Source organism: Psittacula echo (assembly GCF_963264785.1).
Source record: "Psittacula echo genome assembly, chromosome: Z".
Taxonomy (NCBI): Eukaryota; Metazoa; Chordata; class Aves; order Psittaciformes; family Psittacidae; genus Psittacula; species Psittacula echo.
In genome coordinates this window covers 84,261,167-84,278,592 of record NC_137742.1, presented here as the reverse complement: position 1 = coordinate 84,278,592, position 17,426 = coordinate 84,261,167, and the positions used below count along the sequence as shown (strand labels likewise).

Below are 17,426 nucleotides of genomic sequence, written 5' to 3'. Positions count from 1 at the left end.
CCTGCTGCAGGGATGGACATCACCGATGAGGACAGGGACACCTAGAGACCGTGCCAGAGCCCTCAGAATGCTCTGAGCACATCACCTACGCAGATGGCCTCCTCTACCACTGTAGGGGTAGCTGGTGGGTTTAGGATGCCGCCACCTTGAGCACGGGATATCAGGGCCCTTTCACCACCACAGCCCCCACCCCACCAGGTACCAGCCCCTCAAGACACAGCTTTCCATCAGCGGGACCATGAGCCACAGCATTCCAGCATGCAGCCCAGTGCCAGCCCCACAGCTCTCCCGATGGCACCAGCATTATCCCAACACCCAAGCAGCTTTCTCCTGTGTTGACCTCCGCTCTGGACCAAACGCATTCCTTACACGGATGTTTACGACAAAGCAGAAAGATGCTTCTTTTTTGTTTTTTGTTTTTTTTTTTTTCCCTTTTTTTTTTTTTTTTTTTTAATACAAGAGCTGTGTATTTAAAAAAGATACAATTTTTATTTTTCATTTCTACAGCATAACCCTGTGGGGTATTTTTTGTAATGAACAGTGCAGGACCCTATGGAAGCCAACCAATAACACATCCAAATTCCCTCACTGCCTTCGAAGCAGGTTGTGGGGCTGACTAACACAGCCCTGCTGTGGTGGCACTGTGTCACCACTTGTCCCCATCTGCTGTGCCAGGGAGTTCTGAAAGGATGGAGACGGTGAAGTGGGAGAGGGGAGTCAGCACCCCTGAATGGATTCTTTCCCCCCTTCTTCAGCACTGAGGGTGCTGGCCTTTGACAAGTCATGTACCCAGAACTTCTACAGCCAGAGTCTCTGCAGTCAGGCCAACCCACTTAGTGGTCCCCTTGGGGACAGGGGACCTGCTGTTCCTCCATCCTTCCTCCAATTGCTCTTCAAGTTAGCAGCCTTAACTTGAACCAATGAAGAAAGGAAGGACAGGCTGGGCTCAGGAATCCACGTCCTTCTCCATCAGGATCCAGCAAGCCCACTTCAGCATCACCTTTGAGATCCTGTGAAACCACAGCAGGGGAGCCAGGGTGAGAAGGGACCCAGCTGAGGACATGCCACCATACACTGGGGCAGCCCAGCAAGCAAGGGTAACGCAGAATGTGGGGACCTCCCACAGGGATGTAAGTGGCACTGCCTGCATGCCATGGGACCAACCGTTGTGGGGACAAGGGATGGTCACACAAGGTGCATTACTGACCTGATAGATTTTATCTGCTCACAGAGCTCAGGGCTCGGTGCCTCGTATTTGTACTGGAGTGGCTTCTTCTTGTACTGCAGGAGTGAAGGGGAGGGTGAGGCTGGTCACAAAGCCCAGAGCACAGCCCCAGAACCCAGGAAAACCCTGGAGCCTCTCCCTTAATCGTTTCCTGCTCTTCCAATCTTACTTTACCCAGAGTGCTGGAAGATCCTCCAGCAAGTGTTGGATTCCACCCAGCTTGGGCTCAATCACATCCTCACCCACTGCCTCACATCCTCCTTCCATAGGGTTGTGGCCACCATGTATTGGCAATACCCGCCTTCAACTTGCCATCCCCAACAGCCAGGTGAGGAAAGGCCTTTGGGGATGGACCTCTGCAATAGGGGGGACCCAGAGAACCTCCCCAGGCTCCCTCCTCCCCAGGGAACCCCACCTCATCTTTACCGGCTGCAGAGCTTTGCGCTGCTCTGCCTGGGAGCTGGGGCCACTCACTACAGCTGCTTCCTCCTCCTCCTCCTCCGAGAGCTCCTTTCTGTGCTGCAGCCCTGTCTCCTCTTTTCTGCTCTTCTTAGCGCCCTGTGTGCTCACAGGCTTCAGCCTACTGCCCATCTCTCTCCTCTTGCCCCGAGGGGCACCTCGGCGATGCTGCTGCTCATGGTGGGCCAGCTGTGTTTGGCCATCTCCTTCCAGCAGCTTCCTCCTGGCACCGACAGCACCTCCTCCCAGAAACCTGACACAATCCAGACCATGCTCCAATGTATCTGGAGGGAAAGCAGTGACGCTGGAGTCTGCCTGCTCGTGGTGAGGCATCCCTTTGGGCAGGGCTTGCAACCGACTGCTGGGCAACATGGGAGTAACTGGAGAAGGAGGCGTTGGTGTTGCCTTAGAGCTCCCTGAAACCTGCGGTCCTTGGGCAGCACTGGGGGCATCACAAGCTGCCTCCATGGCTGATGGTGCCTGCGTGGTGCTGGTCTCCACCAGATTAGCATTGAAATAGCTGCCGAGCAGGGGAGAGGAGGTCTGCACTGGCACTCCTGGTGACCTGCCCCCAGAGGACTCCTGGCTACACAGCTCCAGTGAGTCCAGGGTGTTGCCGTCAGCAGCCACATCTTGCTTGGTCTTCGATAGAGGGCCTTGTGGAAATGTCTTCTCTGGTAAAGAGTAAATGCATGGTCAGCTTGGGCAGGAGAACACTGGAGCTCAAGGATGCAGGCACAGGCCAATGGGAACACTACAGCACTACTTTTTAGCCAGAGAAAGCAAGGCAGCATTCAGGATGAGCTACATGGTCAGCCAGTGACAGGAGATGTGCTGTCTCAGGCCAGCAGGGTAGGCTGGGCAGCATGGGGACTCACCATCTGAACAGCTGATGGTCAAACATACTGGGGGGAGCCTGTCCCAGGGGGTGTCCATGGATCCCTCCGGGCTCTCCGACAAGGCCGTTGACGCGACAGCTGCAATGATGAAGCTGGGGGTTGACTTTAGCAAAGAAATTGGCCCACTCCCAGCCCTGTAGTGGCTACAAAGAACTGTGCACCAGCTCTTGCAGGTCCTTCTGCAGCAAAGCTTGGTGACACAAGCCTGTCCTGGTGATGAATCAAGCTCCTGCACTTGGGCAGGAGACTTGTCCTCTGTGATGGCATCAAAGGAACAAAATCACTCATGTTCACAGCACAACAAACCGAGCTGCTCAGCTCAGGAGGCTGCAGGAATGGGACCATTCCCTGCCTGCTCAAGGCAGGGCTGGGAATCCTGGTCTGTCAAAGACCTGGCCATGCCAGTACCTCCTCTGCTCAATCCAAGGAGAAAATGGGCTGAGCCAACTGCAGAGGAAACTACAAAGAGACTGGATGGGATGGGGAGGTCTCACTGCTCACAGCTGGGTTGGGATATGACACTCAGCTCAGCCAGCCCCATCCTGCCATCGCCACTCTCCCTGGGAGTTGCTTCACTTGTCTCTGCAATGAAAGGGACATTGATGGTCACATCCCAGAGCCGGAGGAAAGGGAGTCATGTCTCCACTGAACTGCCCTCCCACGTACCCTGCAGAGGAAGCCACTGCACTGACCTGCACTGGAAGAATCACAAGCAACTGCCCCCTCTTCAGGAGGGACCACCAGGATATTGGCTGAGACCACGAAGGTGTCCTCGCCCTGCTGAAATGAGACACACTGCATGGTTCTCACTGGGCAGCTCACTTGGAACAGAGGTGCCCACCCATAACTGGCGGCTGAGTCCACCTCTCTGCTCAGCAACCCTCCAGCTCTGCCCTCCTCCCATCCTTCCAGAGCACCACGAGCTGTCACAGTGCTGCCTCAGGTGTCAGAGCAGCCAGACTCGCCTCTTGCTTGCGCGCTGCCTCCCACTGCGTGACAGGAACCTCGTCCTTCCCTGTTGCTGGCATCATCTTGGGCACTCCTAAATCCAGGCACTCCTCAGCACTTTCTTTCAAATCCTCCAGATGGTTTTGTCTTATGGCATCAATCAGCTGAGAGATGGATGACTCTGGAACAAGAACACATGAACATCAGTGGAGAAGACACCTTAACTCAGGCAAGCGTCCCTTGCAACTGCTTTTACTCTGCTACATGACTGCCGTGTGCACTGAAACCTGGTGAAACACAAAATTCTGCATTTCCTTTGCTTCTATAAACTCTCTCCTTTTTCTATGCAGGTCCTAGAGCAGCAGGTGTGCAATGGCCCATACTGCTTTAGCTGTCAGCACCATCTTGACCTGCTTTAAGGTTAGCAACTTTGCCTTGTGAGATCTGGTCAGGTTTGTGCTACCCTTGTCTAACAGGGACCAAGGTAAGCAAAGCAGAGAGCCCCACCAGGCACCCAGAACATCACATGCCCCCCATAACCCTTTACCTGAGCTGGGGCTGTCACTTTCAGCGAGACTCCTCCTGCAATAACAAAGACGACAAAACCAGGTTAGGGCTGAGCACATGCAGGCCAAACAGCCCTCTGAAGCTCTAACATTTCAAGCACCCTGGCTTCGGAGAAGCAGCTTGTGGAAGTAATGGATTGCCCACTGGGTGCTGGATCTGGCCACCAGTCTTTGCTCAGGAATCCCACCAGGATTTTGCAGGAATACCCATCAGGAAGCCTTGCTCCTGGAGACAGACTGAGACTTGTTCCTGGAGAAAAGCTGCTGCATGGAAAGCTCATTGCAGCCTTTCAGTGTCTAAATGGAGCCTACAAGGATGGTGGAGAGGGACTGTAGTGACAGGACAAGGGGTGATGGGTTTACACTTAAATAGGAAAGATTCAGGTTGGATACAAGGAAGTTCTTCCCTGTGAGGGTGCTGAGGCCCTGGCACAGGTTGCCCAGAGAAGCTGTGGCTGTCCCATCCCTGGCAGCGTTCAAGGCCAGGTTGGACAGGGCTTGGAGCAACCTGCTCCAGTGGAAGGCGTCCCTGCCCATGGCAGGGGTTGGAACTGGATGACCTTTAAGGTCTCTTCCAACCCAAACCAGTTCAGGATTATAAGATTCTACAATGGAGACCTCTGTGGATCTCCAGAGTTGGGTCTCCAAGCATGAAGACTGAGTTGTGTAGGGCTCACCTACATGGCCATGCGGCCCATGGCTGGAAGGAACAAGTTTCCTACAGGTTTCCCAGCTCAGAGGAAGAGGATGGGGATGGAGAGCCCTCCACATGGTCTACTTGGCTCCGTCACATCCTGCACTAGGCTGTCTAGCAGCTGCCATAAACTAAACCTGCCCTTGCCAGGCTGCAAAAGCCTCAGCCAGAGCCATGCTCTCGTCATGGTACCTGGACATGCTCCCCAGCAGTGGCAAGACCATACTTACAGCCAGAGCTTCTTTACCTTCTGCATCACAGAGGGCTCCTTGTTCCTGCAGTAAGAGAGAAGCTGGTTACCAATTCCCTCTGAATCCCCATCTCCTTCACAGCTTGCAATGGAGATAATTTCTCTTTCAAAGAGCAGAAAGTCCCCACCACAACCAGGTCACAACAGGACTCCCAGCTCCCAACTGTACCCGTCAGATGACTCCAACCTCAGCTTCTCTATGGGCAGCACGATGAACTTCTGGACCCGGAGATAGAACTCACAGTCCTCCTGAGGGGAAAACAGAGCCCATGAGGCACCTGCAGTCCCAGCCCTGCTCCCTCCTGCTCCAGCTCAGGAGAGAGAAGGAAGGCTACCCAGCATCTGCCTCCATCTCCTGGGAGCAGCTTAAAGCACGTAAGCATGCAAGAAGCCAGGAATAAGTTGCTTCCACTCATCAGAGCACTCACCAGCCTGGCTTCCTCCTGGAAACACACTGTGTACTTCTGCAAGACGATAATTCTGCAAATGAGGCTGGAAAGTCTGATTTGCATGTGGGTGCTAGAAAAACAGCAGAGCAGGAACATCTTGGAGAGATGAAGAATGTAGCTGGATCACCCAGACACACCAAGGGGCTCCCCCAGCAGTTACACCAACCACACCAGGGCACAGATGAGACAAATAGATAGGGGTTGCACTACATGGGCTTTGAAGGTCCCTTCCAACCCCGACTATTCTAGGATTCTATGCTGGAACACACCCCAGCATGAGCATCAAGGACCAAGGGCTCCCGGTTCCTGCAATTTATTCTTGCTGCTTATCCTTGGCTCTGCTACCAGCAACCCAGAGTCTAGCGGTGTCCAACTGGGGAAACTGCTGAAGAAGTAGCCCAAGCTCCCACATGTTAATGCTCTGTTTCCTTTCACAAAATCCACAGGCTCTTTAGTCCTTTCTAATCACATCTACATGTGCATTGCAGCTTCTGCCATCAACCCCTCCCCATCCCAGCCAGCCAAAACCAGAGCACCAAGCATCAGTCTTCTGGCTTCCTTCCCTTGGCAGCTCTTTCATGCAGACTTCCTACCCTGTGATTGCTTTAGCTTAACACAACCTGAAACAAGGCCAGGCATAAGCCCCACTAGCAGCTGTGGAGAACCACTGTCCCAGTCACAGCCTAGGCATGGTGGAACCCACTTTTTCTCTGACTGCAGAGCTTCGGCTGCAATGACCACGCGGATGTAGTAGGACCCATCTGAGACCTGCAGGACAGCATCTTGGACAGCCTCAGGTTGGCCTGGCACAGTTGAGTCGCACAAGACCTATGAAGAGATTGAAGAAGGGAGAAAAAGAAGCTCACTTACATACTTCCCTGGGAACAAGGACAGGGCACACAAGCCTGGCTGAAAGTCTAGAGTCTTAGGAAGGAAGGTCACCATCCACTATGAAGCCAAGTGTTTTTTACCCAAACCAGCAGCAAGAACCCAGGCAAAAAGTGTCTGGGCAGGTTGCGGACACATGCTCTTCTGCAGAGCACAGGGAGACAGAGAGCAGCAGTAAACAGTAGTATCACGACAGCTGTTCCCTTCTGAATGGTGCAGCAACCTTGAGCCTGTATTAAACCATGTCCATGCTGAGTCAAAACAACCCCTGAGGGAAGCACTAAACTGCTCCTCCAGGTCTCAAACCTGCCTGTTCTATGGGCTGGGAGCTGTGGATCAATCCTGGCCTGTCCCAATCCCTCCAGCAATGGGCTTTTCCTGGTACCTGCCTACAATTTGGTCACAGACATCACATACATCGTCCACCTAACTGGTGACACTGGAACATGATGCACAAAGAGGAGACGTGAAAAGGCACGTACCATCATATAAGGGTGTCACCTTCATTTATAAATGGCGTGCATATGTTCTTTCATAGCTTCCCACCACACTAAAAAGACTAATCTATCATAGAATCGTACAATCCCAGACTGGTTTGGGTTGGAAGGGACCTTAAAGTTCATCCAGTTCCAACTCCTGCCACAGGCAGGGACACCCTCCACTAGAGCTGTTTGCTTCAAGCCCCATCCAACCTGACCTTGAACATTGCCAGGGATGGGGCAGTCAAGGCTTCTCTGGGCAACCTGTGCCAGGGCCTCACCATCCTCACAGGGAAGAGCTTCTACTTCATGTTACTCACTGTCAGGGCCACCCATCAATTGGCATGGTACAAGGAAGGACGGGATGCAAGGAGGAGGAGGAGGAAGGCAAGGCAGACTGTGAGTGTAAGGCTAGGAGGAAAGATGAGCTTGGAGACCACAGACTGAATGCAGGTCATACCTACCAGAGGGGCAGAAGCTAGAGAAAGCTGCCAAAAATGGGCAAATCAAAGCTCCTCCAATTGAAAATGAGGGACTTTTAGGAGGAAGGGTCACCCAAACAGCCACCAAACCTGGAACCACTGAACACTTCCAGGAATTAGGATTTCAAATGCTGTTGGAGCACTTTAGTCCCTCTCAGTACTCACCCGCAGGACCTGCCCAGCCAGGAGATTCTCACTGAGATCCATCTGTTCGTAATTCAACAGGAGGTTGTTGACCCAAGGCTGCAGGGTGTAGACTTTAGGAGAAGCCATATTCTTGTTCTCGTACACAAACCTGAGAGACAAGGGAAACGGCACCAAATCGTCAGAGCAGGACACAGCAAAGCTCCATCATCCCAGTAATGATTTTGCACCTCAAATACAGCCACAACCCCAAGAAATGGCTCCAATCCAGCCCCAAGCCTCCCGCTACTCCGCAAGGACACCCATTCTGAAGAATGGGGTTGTAAATAAGTAATTTCAAGGACTTTAGGCTTTGTTAGCTTTGATAAGCTTTGCCAGAACTGCCTGGTGGTTACTGATATGACAACTATCCTAAAATGAAGTGATGAAAAATAACCACCAGGGGTCCCAAAGCCCACTAACCACATTTTAGTGCGCATGTGGGAGAGATTCTCTAGGAGTATGATGTAATGTATGTAATCTAATTAATATGTATATTTAAGGACAATATAATCACAGCCTGGTTGATGCTCGGATGAGACACGCTAGGAGGAGCTATCCCCCGTGTCTCCCGGTGTCGCAGTAAAGAATACCTGCTTGTCAACTTTGCAGGCGAGTTCCTGAAGAGTTCTCCAAATCACGGGGAAGATGTATTGCCGTGGGCACGCTGGTCCTGCAGCGCCCACTCATAGCCTTTTGCCAGCTTCCCGCCCAGGTCAGGACAGCTTATTTTCCACCTCTCCCCGTACAGCTGATATCACCACCAGTAGTTATTTTCCTGTGTCCAGAACTTACCGGTCACTGTCCTAACTGCGAATGCGGGCAGGGGACACGCTTTGCTGGAGGAGAACCATTCAGAGGGGACGGGCAGGCCGGACACCGGCAGGGTCGGTGAGTTCCCTCCCTGCCTCACAGCGCCCTCAGCGCGACTTCAGCCGCCGCCGCCATTGCACTTCGCAACAAGCCGAGCCCCCCCCCCCCCGATCCGGGAACAGGAAGCGGCGCCGGGATACGGGGCGGGGCGCCTTCGATCACCGCCCCTTCCCCTTCCGCAGCCCGGCATCCTCGCAATGCCATTCGCACCGGCACTCATGTGTGCGTTCGGGTTGTGAGCCTCGTCCGCGTACAGATCCGCAGTTCCATCCGTATCCCCATATGTGAAATACGAGCTCACTCCTCTAATCGAGATAACAGGGCTTTATTGAGGGACAAAGTCAATAAAACAAAAGCAACAGCGCTGGGCGCATGACCGTAGCCAGAGGCGCACTGATTAGCATTTGTTACAGGTTTATATACTTTCGCTATTGCATTTGTCACATACGTATTCATAATTCCCGCGTATAGGCGGGGAATATTATAACGAGCTGCAGGAACTTACAAGTCTCCTCTTGGTGCCTGCGCACTGCTCTCCGGTGATTGTGGACAGGGGTCTTGGGGATGAAGTAAGCAGTCTTCCTCACGGTGTACTTTTCACCTTTGGCACAGTTGGACGCCCCAGTAATCGCACAACTAGCTGAAACAGCCATATCTGTAATTCTTCTGATAGCTGGCAAAGATTTAGAACAGTGTGACCTTCCTGCAAAATTTATTGCAAGCAGGAGAGGACGGGCAGACAAGGAGTATCCCAAGCTAGCAGATGTTTGGGAGGTTCTGTCTCTAACTGGTAAGTAGAAGGATGGTGTGAAATAATTCACTCATGTTATAATTCATGAAATAATTCACCCATCCACCCTGGATGGATGCAGACCGACATGGAGAGCTCTGCCAGACGCACTGTAGGTGTTTCACCATGGCTGGTCCACCAGACCCCCTGTGCTCATTCTCCACGGGAGGGAGCTGCTGCCCTGAGCTCCTGACCGTGACATCCCTGCCTGTCCCATCACTGCCGGGGCATCTCCCCCTGCCCTGCTCCCAGGTGCCTGGTGCCCCCATCCTCTGGACTCCCTGCTCGGTGCCCTACTGGTGACTTTCCCTTTGTTTTTGAGCAGCAACTTCCCCTGCTCCAGGACAGCCTTAGCCAAGTCTCAGGCATGGGCTGCCTTTCCTCCTCTGCCCCACAGCCCCTGATGACAGTGGATGAGAGCATGCAAGGGATGCTGAAGGTGCTCTCCTCCCTGTCTGAGAAGGACACCGGCACCTTCCTGGACTGGGAAGGGAATGTTGTTCCCTGGTGAGACACCAGCCCGGATCCTGGCAGCAGGGCCCTGTGCTGCTGCTCTCACCCACCCCACATCCTCAATAAATCCCTGCCAAGCGCCACCAGCTTTGCTGTGCGCTGCCAGCTCTATGGGGCAGCCCCTTCCCAGGTGCCCAAATCCTTATCCTGCTATGTGGCCGTGCCCAAATCCTTATCCTGCTATGTGGCCGTGCCCACTATGGCGCACCCAACCCACAGCTGTCCCTTGTGTCTGGCAACGGAGCTGGGGCAGAGCCCCTGCCCCAGGAGGAGAGAGACCTTCAGAGCATCCATGGGGCTATTTTTCCCCCTACCCAATTGTGGGGCATCCCAGGGTTGTGTGTGCCCTGCCTGAGGTCCCCAGGGGGCTGTGGGTCACAGGAACCAGCTGCCTTCTCCCCTCAGTTGGGAGATGCTTTGGTCAGAGGCAGGACAGACGGACACACAGTGCTCAGGCAGTTGGTGGGGAGGTTGAGGATGGGGATGCAGATTAAAAACAAAGAGGCATCAGCTCCCGGTGTTTACAGAGGTGAGGGTCACAGGGGGACTGCAGGGCCACGCGTCGGGTGGGGCAGGGAGGAGAAGTTGTTTCCCACACCCTTCCCATCTCAGTGGCATGAGGGTGAGCAGAGTGACCATGCAGAGGGGTGAGCTGGCGAGCAGGAGGCTACAGCATGGGCAAGAGGCAACAGTTGTCTGCCTGTCACCAGGGCAGGCTGTTCCCTTCCCACTCGAGGAAGGCTCCAGAAGTGTCCTGCGAGAGGCTGGCCAGCACGCTCAGGATGCCCCTCACGCTGTGTTCCACCGTCAGTGGTGCCTGCAGAGGGGACAAGGTGCAGCATCAACGCCATGGGCCATGACCAGCATGGAAAGCAGCCAGCCTTCAGAGATGACCTTTAGAGAAGCTGCATGGAGACCTCAGAGCAGTCTTCTAGTATGTGAAGGGGGCTGCAACGATGCTGGAGAGGGACTCTTCATTAGGGACTGTAGTGATAGGACAAGCGGGAATGGGTTTAAACTGAAACAGGGGAGATTTAAGTTAGATCTTAGGCAGAAGTTCTTCCCTGTGAGGGTGCTGAGGCCCTGGCACAGGTTGCCCAGAGAAGCTGTGGCTGCCCCATCCCTGGCAGTGTTCAAGGCCAGGTTGGATGGGGCTTGGAGCAACCTGGTCTAGTGGAAGGTGTCCCTGTCCGTGGCAGGGGGTTGGAACTGGATGAGCTTTAAGGTCCCTTCCAACCCAAACCATCCTATGATTCTATAATGAGCCTGGGGAGCAGCACCCATAGTGCTCATGGGGGCATTTTCTTTACTGCCACCCCCCTGCTTTTTGTGCTGGGTTAGGGGGACAAGGCTGGTTATCCTGTGCACTTGGCACACTGTAGCTTGCTGCCTGTCTGCACCAGGAGATGGTCCTGACATCTCACAGCATCGCACAACATCCCAAAGTTCCCGAGAGTTGGAGGCACAGTAGGGGTCTTGCTGACCCTCCCCTGCACAGCCCAGTACCTTCTCTGTTCCCATGTCTGTCTTCACCCAGCCAGGATGGATGGCTGTGCACAAGATCCCCTTGTCCTGGAGCTCCGCAGCCAAGCACCTTGTCACCATGTTCTGGGCAGCCTGGAAGAGGCAGTGCCAGCCAGCATGACCTGGGGTATGAGTGGGCTGGAAGGGGGACTTTTCTCAGCCACAAGGTGGGAAATGGGACCTGGCCCTGGGGCACAACCCCCTTGAAAGGCTCAGTTCTGGGTCCTGCTGTCTCGGTCTCCAAGCTGACACTTGGAGAACCAGGCAGGGGGTGTGTGACCCCTCCATGTGCCCTGGGCATGCAGAGCATCCCCAGCATGGTCCCCAGCTCCTCACCTTGCTGGCACGGTATGGGTACATGGGGGCCTGGCGCACACCAAGGCACAGCCCAATGGAGCCCAGCTTGGTGGAGACGTTGATGATGGCAGCCCTGCTGCAGCTCAGCCCCTCCTGCCCCGAGCCCTTCGCTGCCTTCTCCAGGAGCGGCAGAAATTCCTTGCCAAAGACACGGATGCTCTGTTAACACGGGACAAGCCTCGAGCTTGAGGAGCGCCCTGGAGGTCTCTGTTGCGAGACCACGGGAGAGACACCCCCAGCAGAAGGACAAGAGAGGGGGAGGATGCCCCAAGGAGGGTCCAGGCTCAAGCCTTTCTCTTCCCCAAGGAAAGAGAAGGCAGGAGCTCCAGAGAGGGAGGAGTGGAGCATTGGAGACGCTGGGGATAGGCTGAGCTGCCTCCCTGCTCCTCTGGGTGGGTATAGGAGTCCCACGGTCCTGGTCTTGCCCCATCAGTTCTACTCATTTGGGGGAGCCAGAACCCACCAGCTGAGGCCACCTTTGCCATGGAGAACATCTCCCCAAGCAGGAGAAACCCAAAAGGTACCTTGGCAACCTGGAGTGGCCCAATGGCATTGGTGGCAAATACAGAGAGCATCTCCTGGGAATCCAGGGAGTGCAGCATGGCGTGTGAGCTGAGACCCGCATTGTTGATGGGCAGGTTCAAGCCCTGGTCCTTCAGATGAGACCCCACAGGCCGCACGGCCCCACGAATGCTGGGCAAGTTCACGGTGTCTGCTGGGGCAGAAAGCAAAGTGGAGGAGAGCTCCAGTGGTTCAGCTTCCAGTGCCTAAAGGGGCTACAAGAAACCTGGAGAGGGGCTTTGGACAAGGGCCTGTAGGGACAGGACAAGGGGGAATGGCTTTAACCTGACAGAGGGGAGATTGAGATGAGATCTTAGGCAGAAGTTCTTCCCTGTGAGGGTGGTGAGGCCCTGGCACAGGTTGACCAGGGAAGCTGTGGCTGCCCCATCCCTGGCAGTGTTCAAGGCCAGGTTGGACGGGGCTTGGAGCAACCTGGTCTAGTGGAAGGTGTCCTGGCAGGGGGTTGGAACTGGATGAGCTTTAAGGTGTCTTCCAACAAAATCCAGGCTGGGATTCTGATTTTTTTCAGTTTGTGGTCAGCTTTTGGGTTTTCTTTTTAGGAAGTGCATCCCCTCCCAGGTGCTCACCCCACTGAAGTGGCCATTGTTGATTTAAAAGGAGTCACCTAAACATCTTCAGGGTCTGAAATGGACTGGTCTGACCAACATTAAACTTTAAATATTGCCTTTTAATAACCCTAGTACACCACCAAGCCCTTTAGAACCATAGGCATGCTGGATTGTGTTTTTGCTTCCATGCACATTTCACACACAAATGTTTTGCAGATGCTAATCTGATGGGCCTGCTGGGGGTTGGAGAGGCAATCACAAAGATGGATTTTTTCTTTTTTAACAGATTTGCCCCTGAACTGTATTTCTGCTCTTATGCTTATACAAGACTGAATTAGCAAAGGTTTGTAAGGCTGAATACACCCCTCTTGGAGTGTTTTGTTACACTGATGAGCAACAGATTGATCTGTTTTTCCTGGCAGACATCAAGGTGCTGGAGCGGGTCCAGAGAAGGGCAACGAAGCTGGCAAAGGGCCTGGAGCCCAAGTGTGATGGGTAGCGGCTGTGGGAACTGGGGGGTTTAGTCTGGAGAAGAGAAGGCTCAGGGGGGACCTTACTGCTCTCTACAACTGCCTGGCAGGATGGAGCCAGGAGGTGGCTGGTCTCTGCTCCAAAGGAACAAGGGATAGGACAAGAAGAAATGGCCTCAAGCTGTGCCAGGGGAAGCTTGAGGGAACTGGCTATTAGGTAAAAGTACTTCCCCAAATGGTGCTCAGGCATTGGAACAGGCTGCCCAGGGCAGTGGTGGAGTCACCGTCCCTGGAACTGTTCACAAACCTTGTAGACAAGGCCATTAGTGCCATGGTTCAGTGGTGGCCTTGGCAGTGCAGGGGAACAGCTGAAGATCTTAAAGGTCTTTTCCAACCTGGTTGATCCTATGATCTTGTGATTCTGACCTAGGTTGGTGTCCTTATGGTGTAAGCAAGTATTTGAGTATCCTGGGACTTGTTGCCACCTTGCATTGTTCAGCACAGACCCCCACAGAGGTGTCATGAAAACATCTGGGGGGATTTTGATGAGATAATCTCCTGTGGGGCTGCTGTATGTGAGGGGATGGAGCGCTGGGATTCAAGAGGATGCGCATGGCCAGATGCAGGATATATGGTAGGGGTTTCATTAGTGACTTTGGATAATGATTGGAGTTCAAGGCTCCATCACTCCACCATGTGTGAGGGATCTTTCAGTTGCCTTGGTGAATGATTAACTGCTGTTTGGACTAGCTGAGTCACTGCTCCAAGGGGCCAGGAATGTGGGTTCAGCACACTTCTAGTGATAGGCCAGCCAAATTTGCTGAAGGAACAAACTCTTGTCTCCTTGGAAGAAATACAAGGATAAGGGTGAGAAAGGAAGAGAGAGAACAAAAGGAAGTGACAGGTTTTTGGCGTCTTGGATTTAATTTTTAACTTTCCTTTCTGAAAAGTGCATTCCTGTTACTGCTTTGAAGTCAACTTTTCCTCAGGATGGAGAAAGACAGCCTGAAGCAGCTTCTCTTTTTTAATACTTGTTGCTGTTGGATTTTTTTTCATAGGTTTTTAGCTTATTTGGGGACTTGATTGGTAGTCTGGTGTTTTAGTGAAGGTTTAGTTAGTGGTCAGCCCCTTGTGATGTCCCTTTTATGTTGGCCATGCTTTGGTGAGCAAAGTAAATGTGCTCTTCCCATCACAGGTAATATTCAAGATGCTATTTTTTATCACAGAGAAGGTATCATACATCAACAATCCGTTTAATAGTAAAAGGGGCTGTGAGCAGCTCCTGCTCTGTCAGACAGTGCTATCTGCTTACTCAAGACACATCTGCAGGAAAACACATTCCTCACCCTGATGCTCTTTATCTCCTCATGTTTTACCCCAGTGCCCAAGCCCCCATCCCTGCCCAGCACCCTGGGAGCTTCCTGCCTGCAAATACTCCAACTTCGGCAACACCAAATGCTGGCCTGGCTGCTCTCCTTTTTCTGCCCCCAGTTCCCTATGCTGTCCACATCCATTTGCTCTCCAGTGCTGCTGACAAAGGCCACTGAATCTGCCCTGTCTCCACAGGAATAGGGAAAGGATGAAAGACCATCTCCCCACTTTGGGCTCCAAACTGGAGCATATTTGTGGGTCTGAGCATCAACCTGGGATATTGCCACCATGGCAGGACCAAATTCCCCATATGCATCCTTTAGTTGATTTCTTTTCTCCCTGTTTTACTTGCAAGGAATGGCATACCAACCATGGCCACCTCCAAGAAGACCCCAAACCAACCCTCCTGTTTAGGAACCATCCAGTATGCCCTGCCTTGATTCACTTGTTGAACCTACATGTCCCAGCCCAAAACCCAGGCACTGTATTCAGCATCTTTGGGAATACAGGTCATACCTTTCCCATGAATCTTGCTCAGCTGAGGTGTTCAGACCCACCTCTGCCTGCCACTAAAGCCTGTTTGACCACTTCCAGCCAGAGGACAGCTCTGTTTGAAGGGGGAAGCCTGCCCAGATGTGCACAGATGGCTTCCCATCAGCAGGGCTGGAGCTGTCTGGCTGCCTGCGTTAAGGCAAAGGTGCCCCCAGACCCATCCCTGAAGCAAGCAGAGGGCTAGAAGGAACGTTAGGTGCAAGGAGGGGGATTGCTCCATACCTAGCTGGACCAGTTTGATGATGGGGTGCTGGGCAGCTAAGTCTTGCAGAGCCTGGAAACAAAATGATGGAGCAAGAGAGCAGGTTAGAAGTCACCAGCAGCACAGCCCTGTTCCCACCCCAGCTCCCTGGTCACCCCAGCTGGAGCTGGGCCATGGTGGATTTGCTTTTGTCAGAAAAGTGTGTGGAGCTATTCGCAGGGGTCAGGGCATCCCTGTGGGTAGGAGGAGAAGTGTACTGCTGGGCTCAGGCGCTGCCCCTGTCCTGGGTGATCCCAGTATGAAGAAGGGGCTGTTGGCCATGAGCATGGCCAGGAGGACATGGGCACCATGTCTGAGGACATAAGCACCATGTCTGCTCCTCCAGCCTCATCCCACCCAGCTAGGTCAGGGGTTGGGGGTTATGAGACCCCACCAGAGCAGCCCTGTCCCCACTGCCAGACTAACCCAGCCAGGGCAGCAAGCTGGCAGGGCTGCAGGGACCGCACATTCCCATCGCCTGCCCCATTCGGGACCATCCCCATGTCCCACACCTCCACTGACCTTCCCTCGTGGCCCGCCGGGGTCACGGCATGTAGCGAAGATGTGCTGCGGGGGCCGGGGGCTGGCGGCGAGCTGCCTCACGAGCTCCAGCCCGATGCCGCGGTTGGAGCCTGTCACCAGGACGCTGCGAGCCAGCGCCGCCATCCCTGCGGTGACACACGGCGGGACTGGGAGAGGAGCCGGGGACAGCCCAGGGTGTGGCTCCGGGCGCTCATGGGGACCGGGACGATGCCAGAACCAGCCCTACTTCCTCGCGTGCCCCAGGCACAGCCAGGGTGCCAGCAAAACCCCGCACACAGGGCTGGATGTCTCCTGTGTCACCCAGTCCTCCCCTGCTAAAGCCCCAGCTCCCAGAGGCGCTGTAACAATAGCAGAATTGTCACCTCTACCAAAAGCTTGGAAAAGCACTTGGAAACACCACCAGGAATAAGAAAACAGTTCCACATCACTGTGGCTAGTGATCTTCCAGTCTGAGGGGTGAGTTTGGGATGGTTGAAGCCAGGGATGCTAGTCCAAAGCCCAGCCTAGGAAGCACAGGAAGAGCATTTCTGACACTGGAAGCTCAACTGGTGCCAATGCTTTCACCAAGAGAAGATCCTCAGCTGCCTGCAGCCCTGACCACCCACTGCAGGGACTCCAAGCACACAGCCATCACCTTTCTCCTTCCCGGAGGACAATGCTGGATGCTCCTCAGCCCAAGAAGTGCCTGCAAAGCCAAGGCTCCTGTGGCACAGACGCGCTTGGGGGCATGGATTTTCAGGAGGCAGAGGTAAGGTGCCAAAAGAAACTAAGAGCTACCATGTAAAAAGCCTCAGCTGAAACAGAAGAATTGGTGAAACCTGAGTTTAAGGTGGGGAAGGAAATAAGAAGAAGTAAGTAGTGGGGAGGGGGCTGTCACACCTGGATGTGCCCAAAGGGACACATCTGTTGCCCAGCCTCCCTCAGCCTGGTGGAGGGGATAGAGCTGACTATTCCCCAAGTATCTGAGCAGTTCCAGATCTGGCAGTCACCAAAGAAATACCCAGGCCAGCAGCTGGGCAATGATGAAGGGGCTCCCACGTGGAAGGTGTGTTTTCAGGGGACACAGAGCATGGAGGGGAAGCAGCAGTGATGTTTCCTTCCCTCTTGGTGGGCAGACTGCAGCCCCCATGAGAGGTAAGCATGCTGGGTGTGGATCTGGATGATGTTAGACACAAACCCACTGTAGCAGGCATTGCTGAGGCTGTAATCATCTGCACAAGCAATTGCACTGCACAGACCTGCCTGCTCCTGCTGCTATCTGCAAGGAGCATCCAGAGCTGCATTCCCATTAGGAACCAACAGGACTGGAGCTTCCACTTTTCCTTCCAGGCTCCTTGGTAAAGAGACCAAAGTAAAGTGAAGAGGAATGCAGGCCAGCATTGAGCTGGGAAGGCAAGCAGTAAGTAACCTTTGGAAAGGGCTAACTGATGGCAACAAAGGCCAAGAAGGCCAGCAGCACAGACATACTCATGGCTCAAGAACCACTGCTTGGGCAGAAGGGATGCTCTGAGGAAGAGAGGACACCAAGCCACCAGATCCC

The 17,426-nt window shown here is 53.8% G+C and overlaps 2 protein-coding genes across 6 annotated transcripts; both read right to left on the bottom strand.

Moving 5' to 3' along the window:
• Nucleotides 1-126: 126 nt before the first annotated feature.
• Nucleotides 127-8,483, bottom strand: ACD (ACD shelterin complex subunit and telomerase recruitment factor). 5 transcript variants are annotated; one of them, XM_080638591.1, is made up of 14 exons: nt 8,318-8,483; nt 7,505-7,634; nt 6,194-6,318; nt 5,470-5,560; nt 5,211-5,290; nt 5,022-5,066; nt 4,079-4,113; nt 3,549-3,712; nt 3,276-3,363; nt 3,085-3,165; nt 2,563-2,661; nt 1,652-2,358; nt 1,208-1,281; nt 127-1,010 (listed from the first exon to the last, which is right to left on the bottom strand). In XM_080638591.1, exons 2-14 carry the CDS (start codon nt 7,610-7,612, stop codon nt 947-949), a joined length of 1,761 nt encoding a protein of 586 aa, XP_080494717.1. In that variant the 5' UTR covers nt 7,613-7,634; nt 8,318-8,483; the 3' UTR covers nt 127-946. The 5 variants fall into 5 exon arrangements, with proteins under 5 accessions (XP_080494717.1, XP_080494718.1, XP_080494719.1 ...); XM_080638592.1 differs by having other exon boundaries at nt 3,276-3,360; XM_080638593.1 differs by having other exon boundaries at nt 5,229-5,290.
• A 1,918-nt stretch (nt 8,484-10,401) lies between these two features.
• On the bottom strand, nt 10,402-16,103 carry LOC308232410 (C-signal-like; the record flags this gene model as incomplete). The annotated part of the gene is made up of 6 exons (XM_080638599.1): nt 15,866-16,103; nt 15,325-15,376; nt 12,104-12,294; nt 11,559-11,717; nt 11,205-11,315; nt 10,402-10,515 (listed from the first exon to the last, which is right to left on the bottom strand). The coding sequence occupies exons 1-6, from the start codon at nt 16,007-16,009 to the stop codon at nt 10,402-10,404; spliced, it is 771 nt and encodes a 256-aa protein (XP_080494725.1). The 5' UTR covers nt 16,010-16,103.
• Between the last annotated feature and the right edge of the window lie 1,323 nt (nt 16,104-17,426).